This window comes from Mytilus galloprovincialis, chromosome 10, assembly GCF_965363235.1.
Source record: "Mytilus galloprovincialis chromosome 10, xbMytGall1.hap1.1, whole genome shotgun sequence".
NCBI classification, from domain to species: Eukaryota; Metazoa; Mollusca; class Bivalvia; order Mytilida; family Mytilidae; genus Mytilus; species Mytilus galloprovincialis.
In genome coordinates, this window is record NC_134847.1 from 88,793,515 (window position 1) to 88,812,191 (window position 18,677).

The 18,677-nt window shown below is 32.0% G+C and overlaps 1 protein-coding gene across 2 annotated transcripts in view; it reads left to right on the forward strand.

Moving 5' to 3' along the window:
• The first annotated feature begins 1,040 nt into the window (after nt 1-1,040).
• LOC143048715 (titin-like) overlaps nt 1,041-18,677 on the forward strand; it is a 226,161-nt gene continuing 208,524 nt past the window's right edge. For both annotated transcript variants that reach the window (XM_076222555.1, XM_076222554.1), the window contains exons 1-11: nt 1,041-1,153; nt 2,620-2,688; nt 6,564-6,638; nt 8,276-8,335; nt 10,253-10,404; nt 10,902-11,174; nt 12,030-12,347; nt 13,558-13,833; nt 15,997-16,305; nt 17,155-17,319; nt 17,674-17,701. In XM_076222555.1, coding sequence (XP_076078670.1) covers nt 6,568-6,638; nt 8,276-8,335; nt 10,253-10,404; nt 10,902-11,174; nt 12,030-12,347; nt 13,558-13,833; nt 15,997-16,305; nt 17,155-17,319; nt 17,674-17,701 — 1,652 coding nt within the window. In that variant the 5' untranslated portion in view covers nt 1,041-1,153; nt 2,620-2,688; nt 6,564-6,567. The remainder of the gene's footprint in view (nt 1,154-2,619; nt 2,689-6,563; nt 6,639-8,275; nt 8,336-10,252; nt 10,405-10,901; nt 11,175-12,029; nt 12,348-13,557; nt 13,834-15,996; nt 16,306-17,154; nt 17,320-17,673; nt 17,702-18,677) is intronic.

Consider the following 18,677-nt stretch of genomic DNA (forward strand, 5'->3'; position numbering starts at 1 on the left):
TTATATTTACCAAGTCAAGAATATGACAGCTTTTTTTTCTATTCGTGTAATGTCTTTCAGCATTTAGTTTTGACTATTAATCCCATTGGAGTTAAGATTTTTTTCGTCATTTTCTTGTTACTAACGTGTACCATTAATATCTCCGCATAGATACCAGGATTTAAATTGTGTACGCCAGACGCACGTTTCGTCTACAAAAACCCATGAGTGAGGCTCGAATACAATAATGACAACGTCCAAATAAACAGCAATTCCGAAAGATTTATCCCAAATTTAAAGCTTTTGTAATATTTTCCTCGTGTAGAACATCTTTTAATTTTTTCACAGTTAGACATTAATTTCAATGTTGTTTTTTTTCAAAATGACAGAGCCAACTTCTTGGTGGTGATTCCCTCTCGGAGATTCAACCTCCACCAGCAGTAGCACCGACCCAGTGATTGTAAATAAACTCATAATATAGAAACCAGGATTAAAAGTTTGAAAGCCTAACATCAAACTTGTTTTTCTAATTTGCATGCCGTGGCCTTTCATAACCGACTATGTGTTATCGTTTTTTCTCGTTGTTGAAGGCCATGGTTGGTTGCCTGTAAATACTTACATTATTTTCATTTGAACTATAGAGACTTTTTGCATCATTAGCAATCATAATACATCTCCATTTTATATATTATATTAATGACGAATATGGTCAAGATATTAAATTAGTTATTTCCCGCATTTTTGATAGTCTAGGCCATATATTGCCATGAAGTGATAGTGGTAGGTGATAAAATTTTGTAAGTGGTTATAAGTGGATATGAAACTACCTAATATATATATGTTTACCAATATGAAAAAAAAAATAGTATAACGAAGACTCAATTTAGATATTCAAAGTTAAACATGCATCATTTTTAAAATCCGTATAACTGATGTTGATAGGATTCTCTACGATCACTAATTTGGAAATACTCAAATCTTCAAAATATATCGCTAAACGGTCAATATTTTTCATTGCAATGTTTTTTATCATGTACAATGTATAACTGTTTCAAAGTGCACATGAATACCAATAAAGTTGAACACTTTCTGTTTTCATCAGTTTTTTGGCCGGAAACCCCATAACAGTGATAGAGAAACATGCTTTCGTCAATCTTCCACTTTTACATTTTATGTAAGTACTCGTTTTATAATTTATAATATTTAGACAATATGTAGTAATGATTTATATAATAAATATTTTCTATAACAAATGAAACTCATTCAAAAACATCGAGAATAAATTTGAATTCAGCTTAGCACCTGTTTGTACACCTACAAATAACCTCGCGTATAGACATTTGAATACATCAAAAAGTGATCTTCACCAGTGCGATACAATATAAATCCTTCCTTAAAGTCTTTGTTAATAAAAAAAAAAGCGATATACAATATCAAGACAATATTGTATCGAAACAAATGAGCTTCGAGACAAGATCACAATAATTTATCTTTTCTGTCGAGATCTCACCTATTAGTTTTGTCTTGAATAGTTTATGTCAAGGAAATAAAGAAAAGAAAATATTGGATATACACCTATATGTCGGTAACACGAATACCAATAAAAAAAACGTGCACGTTTTATATATAGTTATGTGGTTGTAATAAAGTGGTTTTCGTTTCTTGCTCTCAATTTTTTTTTATACAATATATTGCCATTTGGTACTCCAGAAAAGTAAGGAAATACTGCAGCACAAGTAGTATACATTGGAACATGATGTTTTTCAAATTTTATTAAAATTTCAGAGTGAGAGAAATTCAATTCTTTCTCTATTTTATAAAATAAAAAAAATCCTGTATCAAGTCAGGAATATGACAGTTGTTGTCCAATCGTTTGATGTGTTTGAGCTTTTAATTTTGCCATTTGATAAGGAATTTTCCGTTATAATAATCCTCGGAGTTCAGTATTTTTGTCATGATACTCAATGCTCTTCAACTTTATACTTTTTGGCTTTATAAATACTTTAATATGAGCGTCACTGATGAGTCTTATGTAGACGAAACTTGCGTCTGGCGTACTAAATTATAATCCTGGTACATTTGATAACTATTGTAATTGCAGTGGTTCATTATGTTGGTTTTCCTTTCGATTTTTGTTTATTTTGATAAGCTCTCCAATTCTTTCAGACGTTTTGGAATATAATATGTATTTCTCGATCACTACCGAAGACGCAGTAGGCAATTAATTAGAACCATTTATAGTACTACAGTAGAAATTTTATTGAACAATTTTGTATAGGTAATGATGACAATTATTGATCCCAGCAGTAGTGGAATACCCAATTTTATATGAAAAAAAAATAACAAACAATTTCAAATCTAGCAAAGCTATCCAGCAGATTTAATATTAATATGTAATACGCATACATGACCTTATACAATGCAAATAATATAAGTTTCAGCAAAAATAACCACTAATTTTACTAATTATAATAACTGGATGGCAATATATATTTAATTTGATTACTACTCTATCGATACTAACTTTCGTCAGCTCAAAAAAGATATTTATCTATACATATGTATAACCACCTTCAGCTGTTTGTGTTGATTTTGTGTTTGAATTAATCATTTCAACTTTGAAAAGTATTTATATTTCAGTCTTGGAATACAACCATTCTTAAAGAAGATTGAAACAGAAGCATTTGTGAACCTTTCAACAACAGCTTTGTAAGTTGATATATAGGAGTAAACAAGTTAAACAATTATACCAAACTCCAAGGTAAATTTAAAAAAAGTCCATAGTAACTGTCAAAATCAAATATTATCAACCAGCGACCATATTTCTGACTTGGTACAGGCATTTGCCGAAGAAAATAGTATATAAAACCCGATTTTTAATGGCTAGCTAAACCTCCCACTTTTATTTCAGTTGTGTATGATTCAGTTAAGTTGACAGACAGACATATTATATTATTGTGACAATACTTAGGATCCAGCAACCAAAATTGTATACTCATACATCATACAGCCTACCTGACTACAAAATTAAATAAACATACACTAACTACTTTATAACTGTATATAATAGGTTTTTTTGTTCTTTGTTTTGTACATTTTTCACGTCATTAGTTTGCTCGTTTGAGTTGTTGTACATCAGTCATTTTGGCCGTACGTTGACATAATAGACAAACAGACAAATAAAAGCATACATGAAATAACATAGAAAACTAAAGACTAAGAAACACGAATCCCAACAATAGACTAGGGATGATCTCAGGTGCTCCGGAAGGGTAAGCAGATACTGCTTAACATATGGCATGTTGCTCATGTTGTGGATTAATAGAAACAGTCTTTCAATAGTGTGAAAAACTAAAACAATTAACGAAAGATATTCTTTACAATTACGTAAAGCTTTACCACACGAATACTATCTATTTAATCTGACAAAAGACATGATTGTTTGCAATATCCTACAACAAATTTATGATATTAACTCTTTTATATATAAATCACGATAAACCAGTAAAAGTGCTCATAAAGATATAGTAAAAACTGCTCCACATGTGGTAATCATCGGGGTTTTCATGCTAGTACAAAAACGATGATAAGTCTTTTTTGGTAGGTCACATTACAGAGAAAGAGGTAGGGTTGTGGTTACAACAATTGAATCAAAACTGTCGTATGTTAAACAGATATTCCATAAATGTGTGAAAAATGTGCTGTATTGCTGAGGGACACATCAAGACATAGTTGATTATTTTACGTATTTTATGGACTGGCATCCAGCAGTATGCACATTTTTCTGTATATACCGCTACGTAACATTATCAAGAAATGTTGATAATTATACCGCGCAATTGCTGGACAAGTTATTGTATGATGTGTAAAATTTAAACTTGGACTTGTGTGATGTTTTGTGTCTTCGTAAGCCAATCTAAAAATAAGGAGGTGTAATATGATTGTGAATTCAACATCGCGTACACCAGTATTAAAATGAATAAAGGTCCCCAATTATGTGAAGTTCATACCAGAAAGTCAGATAAAAAGTCTCGAACATGAAACCTTATAAGGGCCTTATTTATGCAATGTAATTAAAAAAAGGACCCCGGAACAAAACTTGGGATGACCTCAGGTGACACAGACGTGTAAATTGGTCCGGCTCCAAATCAGCCACCCGTCTTGTTGCTCATATAAATACAAATCCTGTGATAAGTGTATAACGGTAGGTTACACTTTGAAAATTGTAGTTATGACAATCAGTTCATATCTGTCGTCATCTGCAAAACAGATATTCCATAACGGTCAATCAACTCGTGATGATTGTACAGTTTTGTTTTTAATCGACCCTCATATTTACCAATTTTTTAAATTAAATTTAGAGAAAGTAAAAGAAAAGAACTATCGAACTCCAAGGAGAACTGAAAACGAAAGGTCTCATCACCCGCAAAGTAGAAAGGGATTAATATAAATTGCAATAACTTGTTTCCAAATTCACTATAAATACATTCTTTAAACTAACAAATTGTCAAATGTAATGCTGAAACACAACAAACGAATGAATAAACATGTCTTTGTCCTGACTTGATACAGGCAAATTCTAATGTAGATTATTGTGGTAATAATATTTCACACTTAACTCCGAACATATAAATGAAAAAAAGTTCTCAATTAATCAGTTATAGAAATTCGAATATTAATTTACATAACACCACACGTTTTCTGTCTTCTTCATATTATCGCAAGTATAGTCAGGTCTGTTTTGCTTTTTTAGCATGTGCAATAGTAATTCATTTGTGATTAAATCGTATTCTAAACTATTAACTGTTGAATATAAAATCAACCTAAATTTTACGACGAAAAAGATTTAACTTTATTCGTTTTTCTTGATGTATGAGATAACATTACAAAATTTATTAAATTTAGGTAAAATCAAATGACATTACAATGATTTGATAATACTAAGGCATGTCCTCTCTATAGACATTGCCGTTTGGGTTCATTTGTTTGGGCGGGGTTTAATCAAATATTTACATGATCTTTCAAAATCATAGTTAATAATCATCTTTGAGTCAGTTAAAAAAGAATCTAAAACTGCAAAATTGAAACTATGATGCTGTGAATTTATATATCGAAAGTCTTTAGAAATTGGCGTTTATATATTTAGTGTCCAATAAGCATAGCAACAATAAGATACTATTTAAAAGCAGCTGTTAAACCAATCACACAAATGAACATGCCCTAATTATGAATGAAAGAAAAATATCTGAAACCCCGCTATTGTTTCAACAATGTCTACATACAAAATAAAAAAACCAGGAAAAACTAAAAGAAATAATCAAAAAAGAGAAAATAGGAATTCGAAACTTGAGCAAAAATCTATACTTCTAAAACTCAAGTTTCTACGACTCATTCATCCAAACGTCACAGTTGCCAACTCATACTATACAATTGTCTAATATATTTCTATAAATAAGCCCGTTGTACAGATGTGTATCATAAGTTTGTTCATATATCTTTCATCGACGTCTAAGATACAACCCATTGGTAGCCGAGACGACGAGTATTATCGCACCGCGGGTAAAATATTACGTTGTGATTGGTCACGTGGTGACCCCCTATGAAACCGTAGGGGGTTAGTAAATTTCATAGGGGGTTCATTACGCGTTAATGGTGACGTCATTATCTATTAATGTTGTTGTGTTTCGTTGATTATTTTTCAACAAAACGCAGCAGAAAAAGTCTAGCGCGCGATAAATTCGTTATACGGTTAACTACTGACCCCCTACGGATTCATAGACGGTGAATAAAATTCATAGGGGACTCGGCCTCCGTCCTCACCCCCTTAGGATTTTATTAACCCTCTATGGGTCCGTAGGGGTCAGTAGTGAACCATATAACTTATAATTGCAGTCATAAAAGTTAAATAATGAAATCACAATTTGTTTTCATCACCCCATTTGGTACACATTTGTTAAAATAAATAGAGAAATATGGCTAATACATTATTCAGTTGCAATCAACGTTTATATTTTCAGTCTTTGATACTACTACCTTATCTTCTTTTTCCCGCCGATATGATTGTGACACTAGCACCAATTTAATATGTGTAAAATACTATTTCTAAAAGAGACTCATTTTTACAAAAACACATAAGAATGAAAGTTAAAACATGCATTCAAATGTGCATGACTTTTCTCAGCGACAAACTATAAGTATCAACAGCCTGCTAGTCCAAACGCGTTGGTTACTTAAGTTCAATATATGGTGTTACGTGTATGTGTTGAGAATGAAATCGGTGAAACTACCGATATATACAATATTAATAGACCTTACTACGATAATAGATTAACAACCTTTATTAAAACGTTTATTCTAGAACATGTGAATTCATTTGAATTGTATTTTAGTGTATGCATGCTGCATATAACCCAAGTATTGTTAAAAGTGTTTACATGTGACCATTTAAACGGATGCTCATGTCATATTATATCTGTCTAGGACCATTGTATTAAAGTTCAACAATTTGTTTATGCCATTATCTAGATGCAGCATTCTTTTACAAGTTCATTGCTGTTAAGATTAACTTTCTACATCTGTTTCAGAGGAATGGCCATTAACGAGAATAATGACACTGTTATAGAGAAGAATGCCTTCATGAATGTTCATTTCAATTTATTGTAAGCATTATTCTTAACAATCTTTTAGAATTTCGATAAATTAAGTATTATTACATAATATAAGAGTTAAAAAGGCCATATTACACAATATATTCCGTTTCGAAAGGGATCGCAATGAGTCGTATTGGCTGTTTCAAAGCACATAATACGTGTTTTAGACATAACTTGCATTAGGAACACTCTTAAATAAAGGCAACAGTAGTATACCGCTGTTCAAAATTTATAAATCGATAGATCATTCTACTAGTTTTTATGCTGTTAACTAACAGCATTTAAACAAAAAGGAGATAGCAAACTAACATCACGCATGAATCTAGAGGTAGTCGTATAGTTTTTAACAATAAACAGGTGTATATCTGTAGGACTCGGAGGTGCGCTTTGGACGGTGAGGTGCGATGGTCATGCTGACGTGCGATGGTCTACGCCGAAGTGCGATGGCTATTACGCTGATGTGCGATGGTCTATTTGACGCATGATTGCTAGTTTAAAATCTATATACGTACAATTATTATAAAAAATAGATTTTTAGTAGTTATTACATAAAGTTTCATTCATTATTGTCTATGGTTGCCCTTTATTACAGTTGCATACTAAGTGAGAGATCGTTAATTTTATTTTTTTACATTTAGACATAGTTCTGCATTAATAATTTATCTTTTCGTTGTTTCTCTCGTGATTTCTTCCTTCACTGTACTTCTAAGTCATGATACTGCAAATCTGTATACGGAACCCCTCTCCACCAATCCTCCCCGTATTTCGCAGTATTTTAAGTAAGTAAACCTCTTATTATATATAGTAATCAAAGGTACCAGGGTTATAATTTAGTACGTCAAACACGCGTTTCGTTCTTACTTAGAAGACTTCTTCTAGCATACACATTGACTTCTACATCGACACGAAAAGTATTGTAAATGTAGTTTGAGTAGACCATCGTACTACAGTGTTACCACCATCGTATTTCGGCGTATCTATAAACAGTTTATTAAGATAGTGTCACAATGACGCAGTTCAGCGTCAAGCCATCGCGGTTCGGAGTACCATCGCGGTTCAGAGTCCTACATATTTATATCAGAAGATGTGCTATGAGAGCCAATGAAACAAATCATTATCCGAGTAACTTTTTTTTTTGAAGTTAAAAATTATAGGTAAAAAAACGACCTTCAACACGGATCATTGACTCACAGAAAACAGTCCCAAAATTGTCTAGTGTACAGCAATACAAACAGTAAAACCAACGTTCTGAAATGACAAGTTTTATGTCGCACACTAAATTTTCTATTGTGAGGTCAACATTTCTTTCAAACCTATGTTATGTCCAGTTATGGAGGACGATTGCGATATAGTAATTGGTAGAAGAATTAGTTAAATACATGTAAATATCATAATTGTGTAGGCATGTTTTCGTTAAAAAGACAAGATTTTCATAGTTTTTGAATTATTTTTGTAGGTTACTCTTTAGCTATTCCTTGGTTAAAAATTGGTAAACAAAACATTGGAAAATTACTTTGTTTCTGTTATAAAACAAAATATAAAGCGACAGTTAATACCATGCTTACAGTGCACAAGTCAATTAGATTATCTTTATAGATGGCATCGCATTATGTGTTCCCGACTTATTTGTTTTTCTTTTTTTTTAGAGCGCTCGGTCAAAATTGTGTAATGAAAGAAAACCGATTGATTACTATCTCAGACAGCATGTACGTACATCGCAATAACGCATACGAAAAAGCATTAAAGGGCGCATTTTAGAAAAAAAAATGTATCTGTTTTCTTTTTATAAAAACTATGGATAAAGATATACTTTCGATTGACTGAGTTTTCAAATTGGGCTCACCTCATTCAGTACACAAACTGATCAATCGATCCATCGATATTTCTTTTTATTTTATTTTAGAGCATATACCACTTTGACTTTATAAAACGTTAAAATTGTCTGAGCAGAAACTTTATGAACCAGGGATATGTCAATGAACGTCTCGTCTATTTTCTACAAATGTAAAAATACCAAGACCTTGTTGATACATATTCTGTATCAATTTAACACATAATACATGATGTGGTTTAAGTTATACATACCGCCATTGTGTTATTGCTCAATGGTATTTCTTTGTAGTCTTGTCTATCATTATTGGTTATGTGCTTTGTCTATATGTCATTTTGTTTCTCTGCGTTGACAAATTAGTTTCTGTTTATAGTGATTAAAACTATTGTTGACTGATGTTCCCCCATTTTTCACTTTTACATTTTTATGTCTGTTCGTGTTGTTCGCACATAGTTGTCAATATAATAAAATTGCATGCGACTATCATACACGTTAGAGATTTAGCTAGCTATAAAACCAGGTTTACGACCAATCCATCCATTGAATCGACAGTGAAGTTGATACACGTTGTGAAAATACATACTAGTATAATGTTCATAATTACTCTAAATATCAGCACAACAATGTTGAATGCACACATTGTGTAAACAAATGTTTTTTTCTTTCCTCACCGGATATTTGATTTTAATTGCGATAACGAGACAGCATTACATGCACTGTGTCCAGCGCTCTATGCAACTAGGCCTACTAGACCTAGGTGATCCAATTGAAGAATTTGTCGTAGAGTTGTCTCTTGTTTAGACGTATTTATTAAATAATTATTCCTCTGACCAGCTAATCTGTAATCAATATTAAGGTGGCAAAACTTTTAGGAATTGTTGGTCCTCAATGCTTTTTAACTTCTTACTATATTTTGCCTTTTTAACTTTCTTTTATAGAGTAAATGTCGACAACACCTTTAATCTCAACGCTGAATTTGTAAAACAATTTCAACAATAGTGTTAACTTTTAGAATGATACCTGATAAAAAAACTGCTAGCTCTGCTAATATACACTAATGTTTTCAATACCTCGTCTACAATGATATAATATCCACGGCATACTCCAATTGTTTTTGGAGATATATTGAAGAACATAACTTCTGAAGGAGAACACTTCAATACAGAAATGGCAACGTGGGCCTGCATTATCCCATGTACATTATTACTTAGTCTCTCGTATAGAAAATAAAAAGAAACAAATTATTATCCATTTTGCAATTTCAACAACACGAATTAAAGATCTCTCATATTAACTTGAAAATAAGATGACAAGATCATGTGTTACTTAAAACAAACGATAATCACGGGCATATCAATATTTCGATGGTTCCATAAATTGAGTCACATCATACTATGTTGTTTAAGTAATCTTGAAAATAGGAAGGTTAATGAAGCATACATTAAACAATTCATAATCAAATTTCGACTGAAGAGCACAGAAATTAAAAACTGATAGATGCATTTTATCGATACTAAAAAACTTTAATATGTGTAATAGGCATATTCATTAATAGATAAACACTTTTTTTTTTTACATATTTCGTGTTTCTAAAATGCCTTTTACCTTTTACCTTTATCAGAAACGCTCTACCTTCCAAAAAGAAGAAATAACAAACCCGAAACAAACAAACGAACAAACAAACAAAAATACAAAACAAAATAAAAGCCAAGAATGTTTAAACTTTGTCACACGCGATGAGCTAATTGGTAAAAATACACAAACATCCAGCAATTTATTTTTCTAATTTTAGATATATTAATGATGAAAATCTAATGTGTGATTGTGACGTTATGTGGTTCGTGTATGTTCGCCATGATAAGCCGTTTAGAACTCAGGGTGGAAAATGTTCGAAAAACAATAAAACACTATCTGAGTTGGTACCTCGAGACTTTGATTGCATTGGTATGTATAATAAGACTTCCCCTGCACCAAATCTTCATTTTTGTTAACCTAACATGGAATACATATGAAGTAAATATATAAAAACAAGAGTACTTTTGAAATCTCTGTAATCGATTTAAGAAATAAAGTATTTTGTTAACCGTTAAAACACTGATGGAAACGAACGCACCACTAAAAGAAAAATAAAACAACAAAAAAACCGAACTCAGAGGAAATTCAAAACGGAAAGTCCCTTATCAATTGGCAAAATCAAAAGCTCCAACATATGAACCTATTAGATGTCAGCTGTCATATTTCTGACTTGGTACAGGAGGATAACCGGGTGCGTCGACATGATGAGCGTCGCCTGCTAAACTGATGCATGCAGTTATGTATATAACGAAAAGGTTTTTTGATTTAATAAAAAAAAAAGTGGATGTAATAAGATAGACGTCCAATGTTTTTGTATTGATACCAAATGATTGTTTTTGTTTTCTTTGATAGTTTGACTATTTTAGACAATGTAGCATCTATTAGGAGTTGCAATGTTTCTCAATCCGTTGATCTTCCATGTGAATACAACTACTTAACAACAAACCTGATACGTTGGATACATTCACGTAATGGAAAATTAATAAGGGAAATGAATAGAGATTTTGTTGATAAGGACACAAATACTCTTCATTTTTCATTTTGTGATCATGACGATTCTGGAAAATACACTTGTATGCTGGAAACAGACTATTCTTTACTTCCAAGTATCAACATATCTGTGCATTTGATAGTCAATGGTATGTAAGCAGAATAATATACCCAAAAGCGTTTACAATATGCTCTGTTTCATAATGCCTTGTTTGTCAAAATGGTTGTATTCTGATTTTTTTTATTTTGTGCCAAAAAAAGCTTATGTCGCTTCATAGTCAGATAAAGTTAGTTGTGTAAATTTAATAATTATCATTTAACTATTTTGACTTTCAAACAGGTCGTTACGTTAATTCATTTGATACTAATATCTTTGTTCGATTTACTACTTTGTAATTTTCAAAATGAGAGGTTCACAAACAGCATATTAGCTTGTTATGTTATATTAGGGATTAACATGTGTTTTCCTTTTCGGACATAAAAAAAACGTTTCGAAACAGATATTCAATCGATGAAGTGACCCTCTAATTGAAAACATCAGCAGTATACTGCTGTTCAAAATGCTATTTAGAGAAAACAATTTCGTGTAACAAAGTGACACCGAGAGATAACATCAACTATTAGAGGAAAACAACGGAACTAAAACTTAATAAACACTCCTGGGTAAAATGCATGACGTTTTTCTTCTAAACCTGAACCAGCAATGACCGGTACTAACCCATTTGCAGTTGTTAGTGTACTGACTATTTACTGCACAACCACAAAAGATATTGTCAATTGGTTTAGCGAATGTAAGAGTTAATCAGTTCAAAATGACTGTTTCAGACGAAAAACTAATTGAAAATTCGCAATTTTATAGCAATCATACAGTCAAAAATAATCCACAAATATACAGCTGAACTTTGCACATCCACCCATCTCTCATAACATTATATTTTTTTAAGGTAAATTAAAGAAACAAATGTGTATTCTTTTATAGTCAATAACTACGTTTCTGTTTATAGGTCTTCCTGTTGTATTAAATCGGCATACAGAAGAAAAGGGAGATGATTTAATTTTGTCTGTAATGTTCTATTCCATCCCATACGATTTCATTATTGATTGGTTGCAAGGACTCGACAACTTGAATGAAGATCCCCAATACTCCATATTAGTAAACAACATGACGGTTAAACTAAAGCAGTACAATGTGGATGTAACGACTGATGGATTTATTTCAAACTTAACGATTCGTAATTTCAAGAGACGCCCGAGCGATGTTTATAGTTGCAGGATTTCTAATGTATATGGAGAAGTTGTAGAACAATTTATTTTAGGACCAGGTATTTTCATTACTTTTCATTAAGATATTGTACAGTTTGGTGCAGACCAAACATTATACATGAAGTCGTGCGGAAAAAAAAACTAAATGGGCGTTTACTTTAACGTTTACATCCGTGTTTATGCATGTGACGCGAAAACGTCGGTTCTTCTAATTTGGTTCACAGTAAACTGAAATGAAAATGAAAATGCTAATAAGTATTATTCATCTTACATTATCGTAGGATTTATCTTCCAAAAATACATTATTTAATACATTAATCTAAATAAAAGAACGAAACAGTATTTTCAAAGATTGCAAATACGCGACCTGATCATAGGTGACAATGACCGGACCAATATCACCTATGACAGGACCAACTACAATTGCTAATATTATTTTTTTATTTCTCAAAGGTTTCAATTGAAAATTGAAATATATTGGGGCTGATAATTTTGTATAATTTTATCATTTATTTTTTAGTACAAAATAAATGACAAGTCTTTTGTTTCTATTTCCGTTTGGAGCATAACTATAGTTGTTATGTTGTAGAACTAATGCATTTAAGTTCATAAAAGAATTATTTTTTTTTATTAATTGTTTAGCTATTTTAGAATTGGAAATAGTTATCAAAGGTACCAGGGTTATAATTTAGTACGCCAGACGCGCTTTTCGTCTACATAAGACTCATCAGTGACGCTCAAATCAAAAATATTTATAAACCCAAACAAGTACAAAGTTGAAGAGCATTGAGGATCCAAAATTCCAAAAGGTTGTGCCAAATACGGCTAAGGTAATCTATGCCTGGGATAAGAAAATCCTTAGTTTTTCAAAAAGTTCAAAGTTTTGTATACAGGAAATTTATAAAAATGACCACATTATTGATATTCATGTCAGCACCGACGTGTTGACTACTGGGCTGGTGATACCCTCGGGGACGAAACGTCCACCAGCAGTGGCATCGACCGAGTGGTTTAAATAGTTATCAAAGGTACAAGGGTTATAATTTAGTACGCCAGACGCGCGTTTCATCTACATAAGACTTATCAGTAACGCTATAAAGGCGGACCAATGTTTTATTTATTATTTAGCTACTTTAGAACTGGAAAGGCGGACCAATGTTTTATTTATTATTTAGCTACTTTAGAATTAGAAAGGTGGACCAATGTTTTATTTATTGTTTAGCTACTTTAGAATTGGAAAGGCGGACCAATGTTTTATTCATTATTTAGCTACTTTAGAATTGGAAAGACGGACCTATTGTGACACTTCAAATAGTATTGAGTTAAATTGTACTTTACAATTGGTCGGGGCCACTCCAGTCTCATGGATTCATTCGATCGCTGGCGAAACTATTCGTTCACTCCAAGGCAGACATGTTAATACCTCAAACATTCTAACTATTCCATTCTGCAATAGTCAAGATACTGGTGATTACACTTGTAGATGGAAAACAGATATTCTCGGGCAGACAATAATGGAAAAGTCTACAACATTGTCCGTAAGCGGTAAATATTGTTACAAACATATTCATATGTTCCGCACATATGGCATTAGTTTACACTTAACATACATGTACTTATTTAGATATGTATGTGTTTTTTTATATTCGCATCTTTTATAACTTTCGTTTTATTTTTTTATTCAAATCAATGTCTGACAGGACCGCATCAGATCTAATTGCTTGTGTCATTCTAGGTTAAGATTTAAACACAAACTTAATTCAACGCGTTAGGTCATCCTGGTCATTGTTGATAGTATTTGATTTTTTTTTCATTCCATGTGCAAAACAAAAAACAAAGTATAAATTACAATGTCTCTATTTTTTGTACTATTTTTCACATTTCTTGAGCAATCCGAGAAGAATATTTCTCCTCATTTGTGAAATATCTGTTCATAGCAAACGATTGGTCGAAATTTGATTATGACGTGGAATTTTAAAAACATACACAACCATTGATTGATTTTTGGTGTTTTAACGCCACTTTTAATCACCGCATTTAGGCTATTTCATGACGGTCAATTTTTATTGGTAGAGAATAAAATTGAGAATGGAAATGGGGAATGTGTCAAAAAGACAACAACCCGACCAAATAAAAAACAACAGCAGAGGGTCACCAACAGGTCTTCAATGTAGCGAGAAATTCCCGCACCCGGAGGCGTCCTTCAGCTGGCCCCTAAACAAATATATACTAGTCCAGTGATAATGAACGCCATACTAATTTCTAAATTGTACACAAGAAACTAAAATTAAAATAATACAATAAAGACTAACAAAGGCCAGAGGCTCCTGACTTGGGACAGGCGCAAAAATGCGGCGGGGTTAAACATGTTTGTGAGATCTCAACCCTCCCCCTATACCTCTAACCAATGTAGAAAAGTAAACGCATAACAATACGCACATTAAAATTCAGTTCAAGAGAAGTCCGAGTCTGATGTCAGAAGATGTAACCAAAGAAAATAAACAAAATGACAATAATACATAAATAACAACAGACTACTAGCAGTTAACTGACATGCCAGCTCCAGACTTCAATTAAACTGACTAAAAGATTATGATTTTATCATATGAACATCAGGCACAATCCTTCCCGTTAGGGGTTTAGTATCATACCATCATAACATATATGAGAAGAACATAACCCGTGTCATGCCAACAACTGTTTTTAGAATAAATGTGTTTAGTTCCGATGCAAAGACCAAGCCTGATTGCCCTAAGAAAACAACCGACCTCCGATAGGAAAACTGACAATACTAGTCAATTAAGACTGGAGTCGAATGCACCTGTATGAGCGTGGTTCGAACTCACAACATCAGTGTTGGACTGGCTAGTGATTATAGTAGTAACTACTTAGACCACTCGGCCACCGTAGTAAAATGATGCTTTTTTCTTCTATTGTAATATTAAAATTTTAAGAAAATAATCATTCCTTATATTTAACAAATCCAATTTTCACTATTTATTTCCTATATACAGGACTAAGTAATCATAAGAAACCTTAAGTTTCCAAAATATTCTATAGATACACAAAATAAAAACAAATAACAATGGTGTTTTGAAATGCCCAATACATATTTATGACTCATGTAGGATTAGTTTCCGATAACTGTAAAATTCAGGGAAATAATTGTTTTGTCCCTTTTTTGTATGTAACCTGATGTGACATACTATAATAAGGTTGTATTGCACTTAAAGACGACTTTTCTTAACAAAATAAATGTGTATTTTTCCATTTGTAATACTGGTTATTTCATGCAAAAGTATTCTATAGAAACACACAATTAAAAACGAATGATTTGAAACAGATAAGATATATACGTATGACTTAAATTTGGTTTATTGCAATGAAAATTAGAATTAATGTCTTACAACTGTCAAATTTGTTTGAAGTGGGTGTGACGTACTTTGATTTGGTGGTATTAAACCGAAGTAAGTTTTTGCGCTGTTTTCTTGAATAAATATAAAGAAACGGAACAAGTTTAACTTGTGAACATATTAATAGATTTTTGGATCGGGAGAAAATATGTATATATGACAATGTGGACAATTATACGCAATTATGTTTGCTAAAAAGGTAAAATTGATGGGACAATGTTCAGATGTGTGATAATTTAAGGTAGTTTGAAAAATTTAAACAGACCATCTCGTAAATTCATCATTTCTATTTCAGGTCCACCCTTTTTCATATCACAATTCACTACAGTCGATGGTGGCGATACAGTTTTTTCTGTGACGTTTTTCTCGAAACCATATCCGAATGATCCACGATGGTACTTTAATAATGAACCTGTTGCATTAGGAGCTAAATTTCAACAAACAACATCATATACTATTGTACAAATCAGACAACATCGTGTTTTGGTAAACGTTGAAGGTTTCATTAGCAACTTAACTGTACACAAAGCTGCGTATGGATTGTATAAATGTGTGATTCTGAACAGTTTTGCAGAGGTGAACCATTTGTTTGTTATTAAACAAGGTAATACTAAGTACATTATTTTGCTTACTTGACGTGTTCCTTTATTTAATAGGTAGTATATTTCATACAAAGATTCTAAGGAGAAAGTATTGAAGCTAGCATTACTCTTTTAAAATTAGAATAACAAAGTTACCGAACACATAGGAAAATTCAAGACGGAAAGTATTATATCAAATAGAAAAATATTAAGCGCAAACAGATCAAATGAATGGGAAATAACTGTCATATTCCTGACTTAGTACAGCCTTTCCTTATGTACAAAATAGTGGATTATTGTGCTTATGTAAGTTTGGTATTCTTGTCTTTCATTTTTTGCTTATGAGCTTTGTCTATATGCTTATTTGTGTTTCTTTGTTACATATTTGTTAATTTTTATAGCGATTAAGATTTGAACACAATGTTGACTGCTGTCCCTGTTTTTTTGTTTACCTATTGCAGGTGGTTGGTAATTTCTGTTGTACTGTACAATTAATTTAGTCAAACAAGGCTGATAAATGTTTTATGTTATGATATTTATAGGAATGGAAACTACATTTTTAGGAAACAAAATAAATTCAGACAAGATTTATACCATTTTTTGCTATAAATGCTAAGCGGAGTATTTGTAACATATCATTAAAACTAAGATGATAAAATTGTTTGACATATTTCTAAAATTATCTTTCAGATGACAGATAATGCCATGAAAATGATGAACATACTTTATATATTAGATTAAGATTTTCGAAAAAAGCTGTTGCAATCGTGCAATTATAAGATATATACGTTGTATGGCTGTATTTTCACTTTTAGAAGTTGGAATCCCATCAAGAAATAAAATATACACTATATATTTATGCTATGTTTTAGAACATAATACATTCTCAATCAGCACTACAGAAGCTACCACATCATCAGAAACTACAGAAAACAGCGTGACTGTGATAATTGCAATAAGCTCATCAGTATTAGGTGTAGTGATAGTGGTCTTTTGCATCATAATATTTATCAGAAGAATCTTGCCGAAAACGTCAGGTAATTATTTTAAATGAATCATAATCACATTTGATTTGTTAGTGCAATACGCATGCTCCGATAACGCATGCCTATTATACCAGCTATGCTCTTCTCTATGATAATCGTAGTAAGGAACGTCAGATGTTTTTTTTTTAATTCTAATTTAAAGGTTTGTCAATAAAATACATATATTTTATGCTGTTGACTTAGGAATGTCATAGACAAAATGACAAAATACAAATGCAAATCTGATATAGTAAAGAGTCGTACAACGGATTATTTTTGACAGGAGTTAAACAAAAGTTATGGCAAAACGATAAATACATAGAGCTTTTTTTAATACTTAACAATTGATATAACATTCTTTTACAGACAGATATAATTCTACAATGCCAACACGGTAGGTGGATTTAAGTTAAATTCATCATTGTTTCAATTTGCATTGTCCAACTAAAAAGTAAAAAAAAAAAAAAGAACTCCGAAGGAAATAAAAAAAGGAAAGTCCCTAATCAAATGGCAAAATAAAAAGCTCAAACACATCAAACGAAAAAATTGTCAAATTCCTGACCTAGTTCAGGCATTCTGTTCCATTTGGAACTCTTGGTTTAATAGCTTCTTTGTGAGCAGCAACCCTCTATCAAGAAAGTCATGATAGGAAATGCAAGCACGGAAATATTGTATCAATTTGGAGTTATACCCAGTATGCAGGCGCTGCTGAAATATTGCTACTTAGAAATGGAAAGTTCACAATTGGAAAGCTGAAATCATCTCTTTTGTCGTAAAGTTATGTTTTCAACCGACCCTTATTGTCAATTTCTAGATGTAAGTCAAGATATGAGGCCGACTTAACTGTATCAGTAGTATCCTTTATCTCTAGTTCGATGGAATAGATGCGTTCCACATAGTCACCAAATTTTGAATTATTTAGTGAAAGAACATCATCTATATAGCGGAAAGTAGGGTTAAAGGATATCGCTAACTTCTTATCTTTCTTCCTAAGAAGTTCCTGCATGAAGTCAGCCTCGTTATAATAAAAAGAAACAAGTCGGCAAATAGAGGGGCACAATTTGTTCCCATTGGAATGCCGACAGACTGTTGAAAAACACGTCCTGCGAACGTAACAAATATGTTGTCAATCAAGAAATCAAGCATCTTGATAATATCAGTTTCATAGAATTTTTTGTTTGAATCAGAGTGATCCTTTACAAAGTAGGATTTATCCTTCCCTAAGACAAGATACTTGTATCTACGTTGGCCATTCTTTTTTATGAAGGAAAGCAATACCAACTCTTCCAATTTCTCTTTTAGTTTGGAATGTGGAATACTTGTGTAAAGAGTAGAAAAGTCAAATGTTTAAATAATATTACAAGATGAAA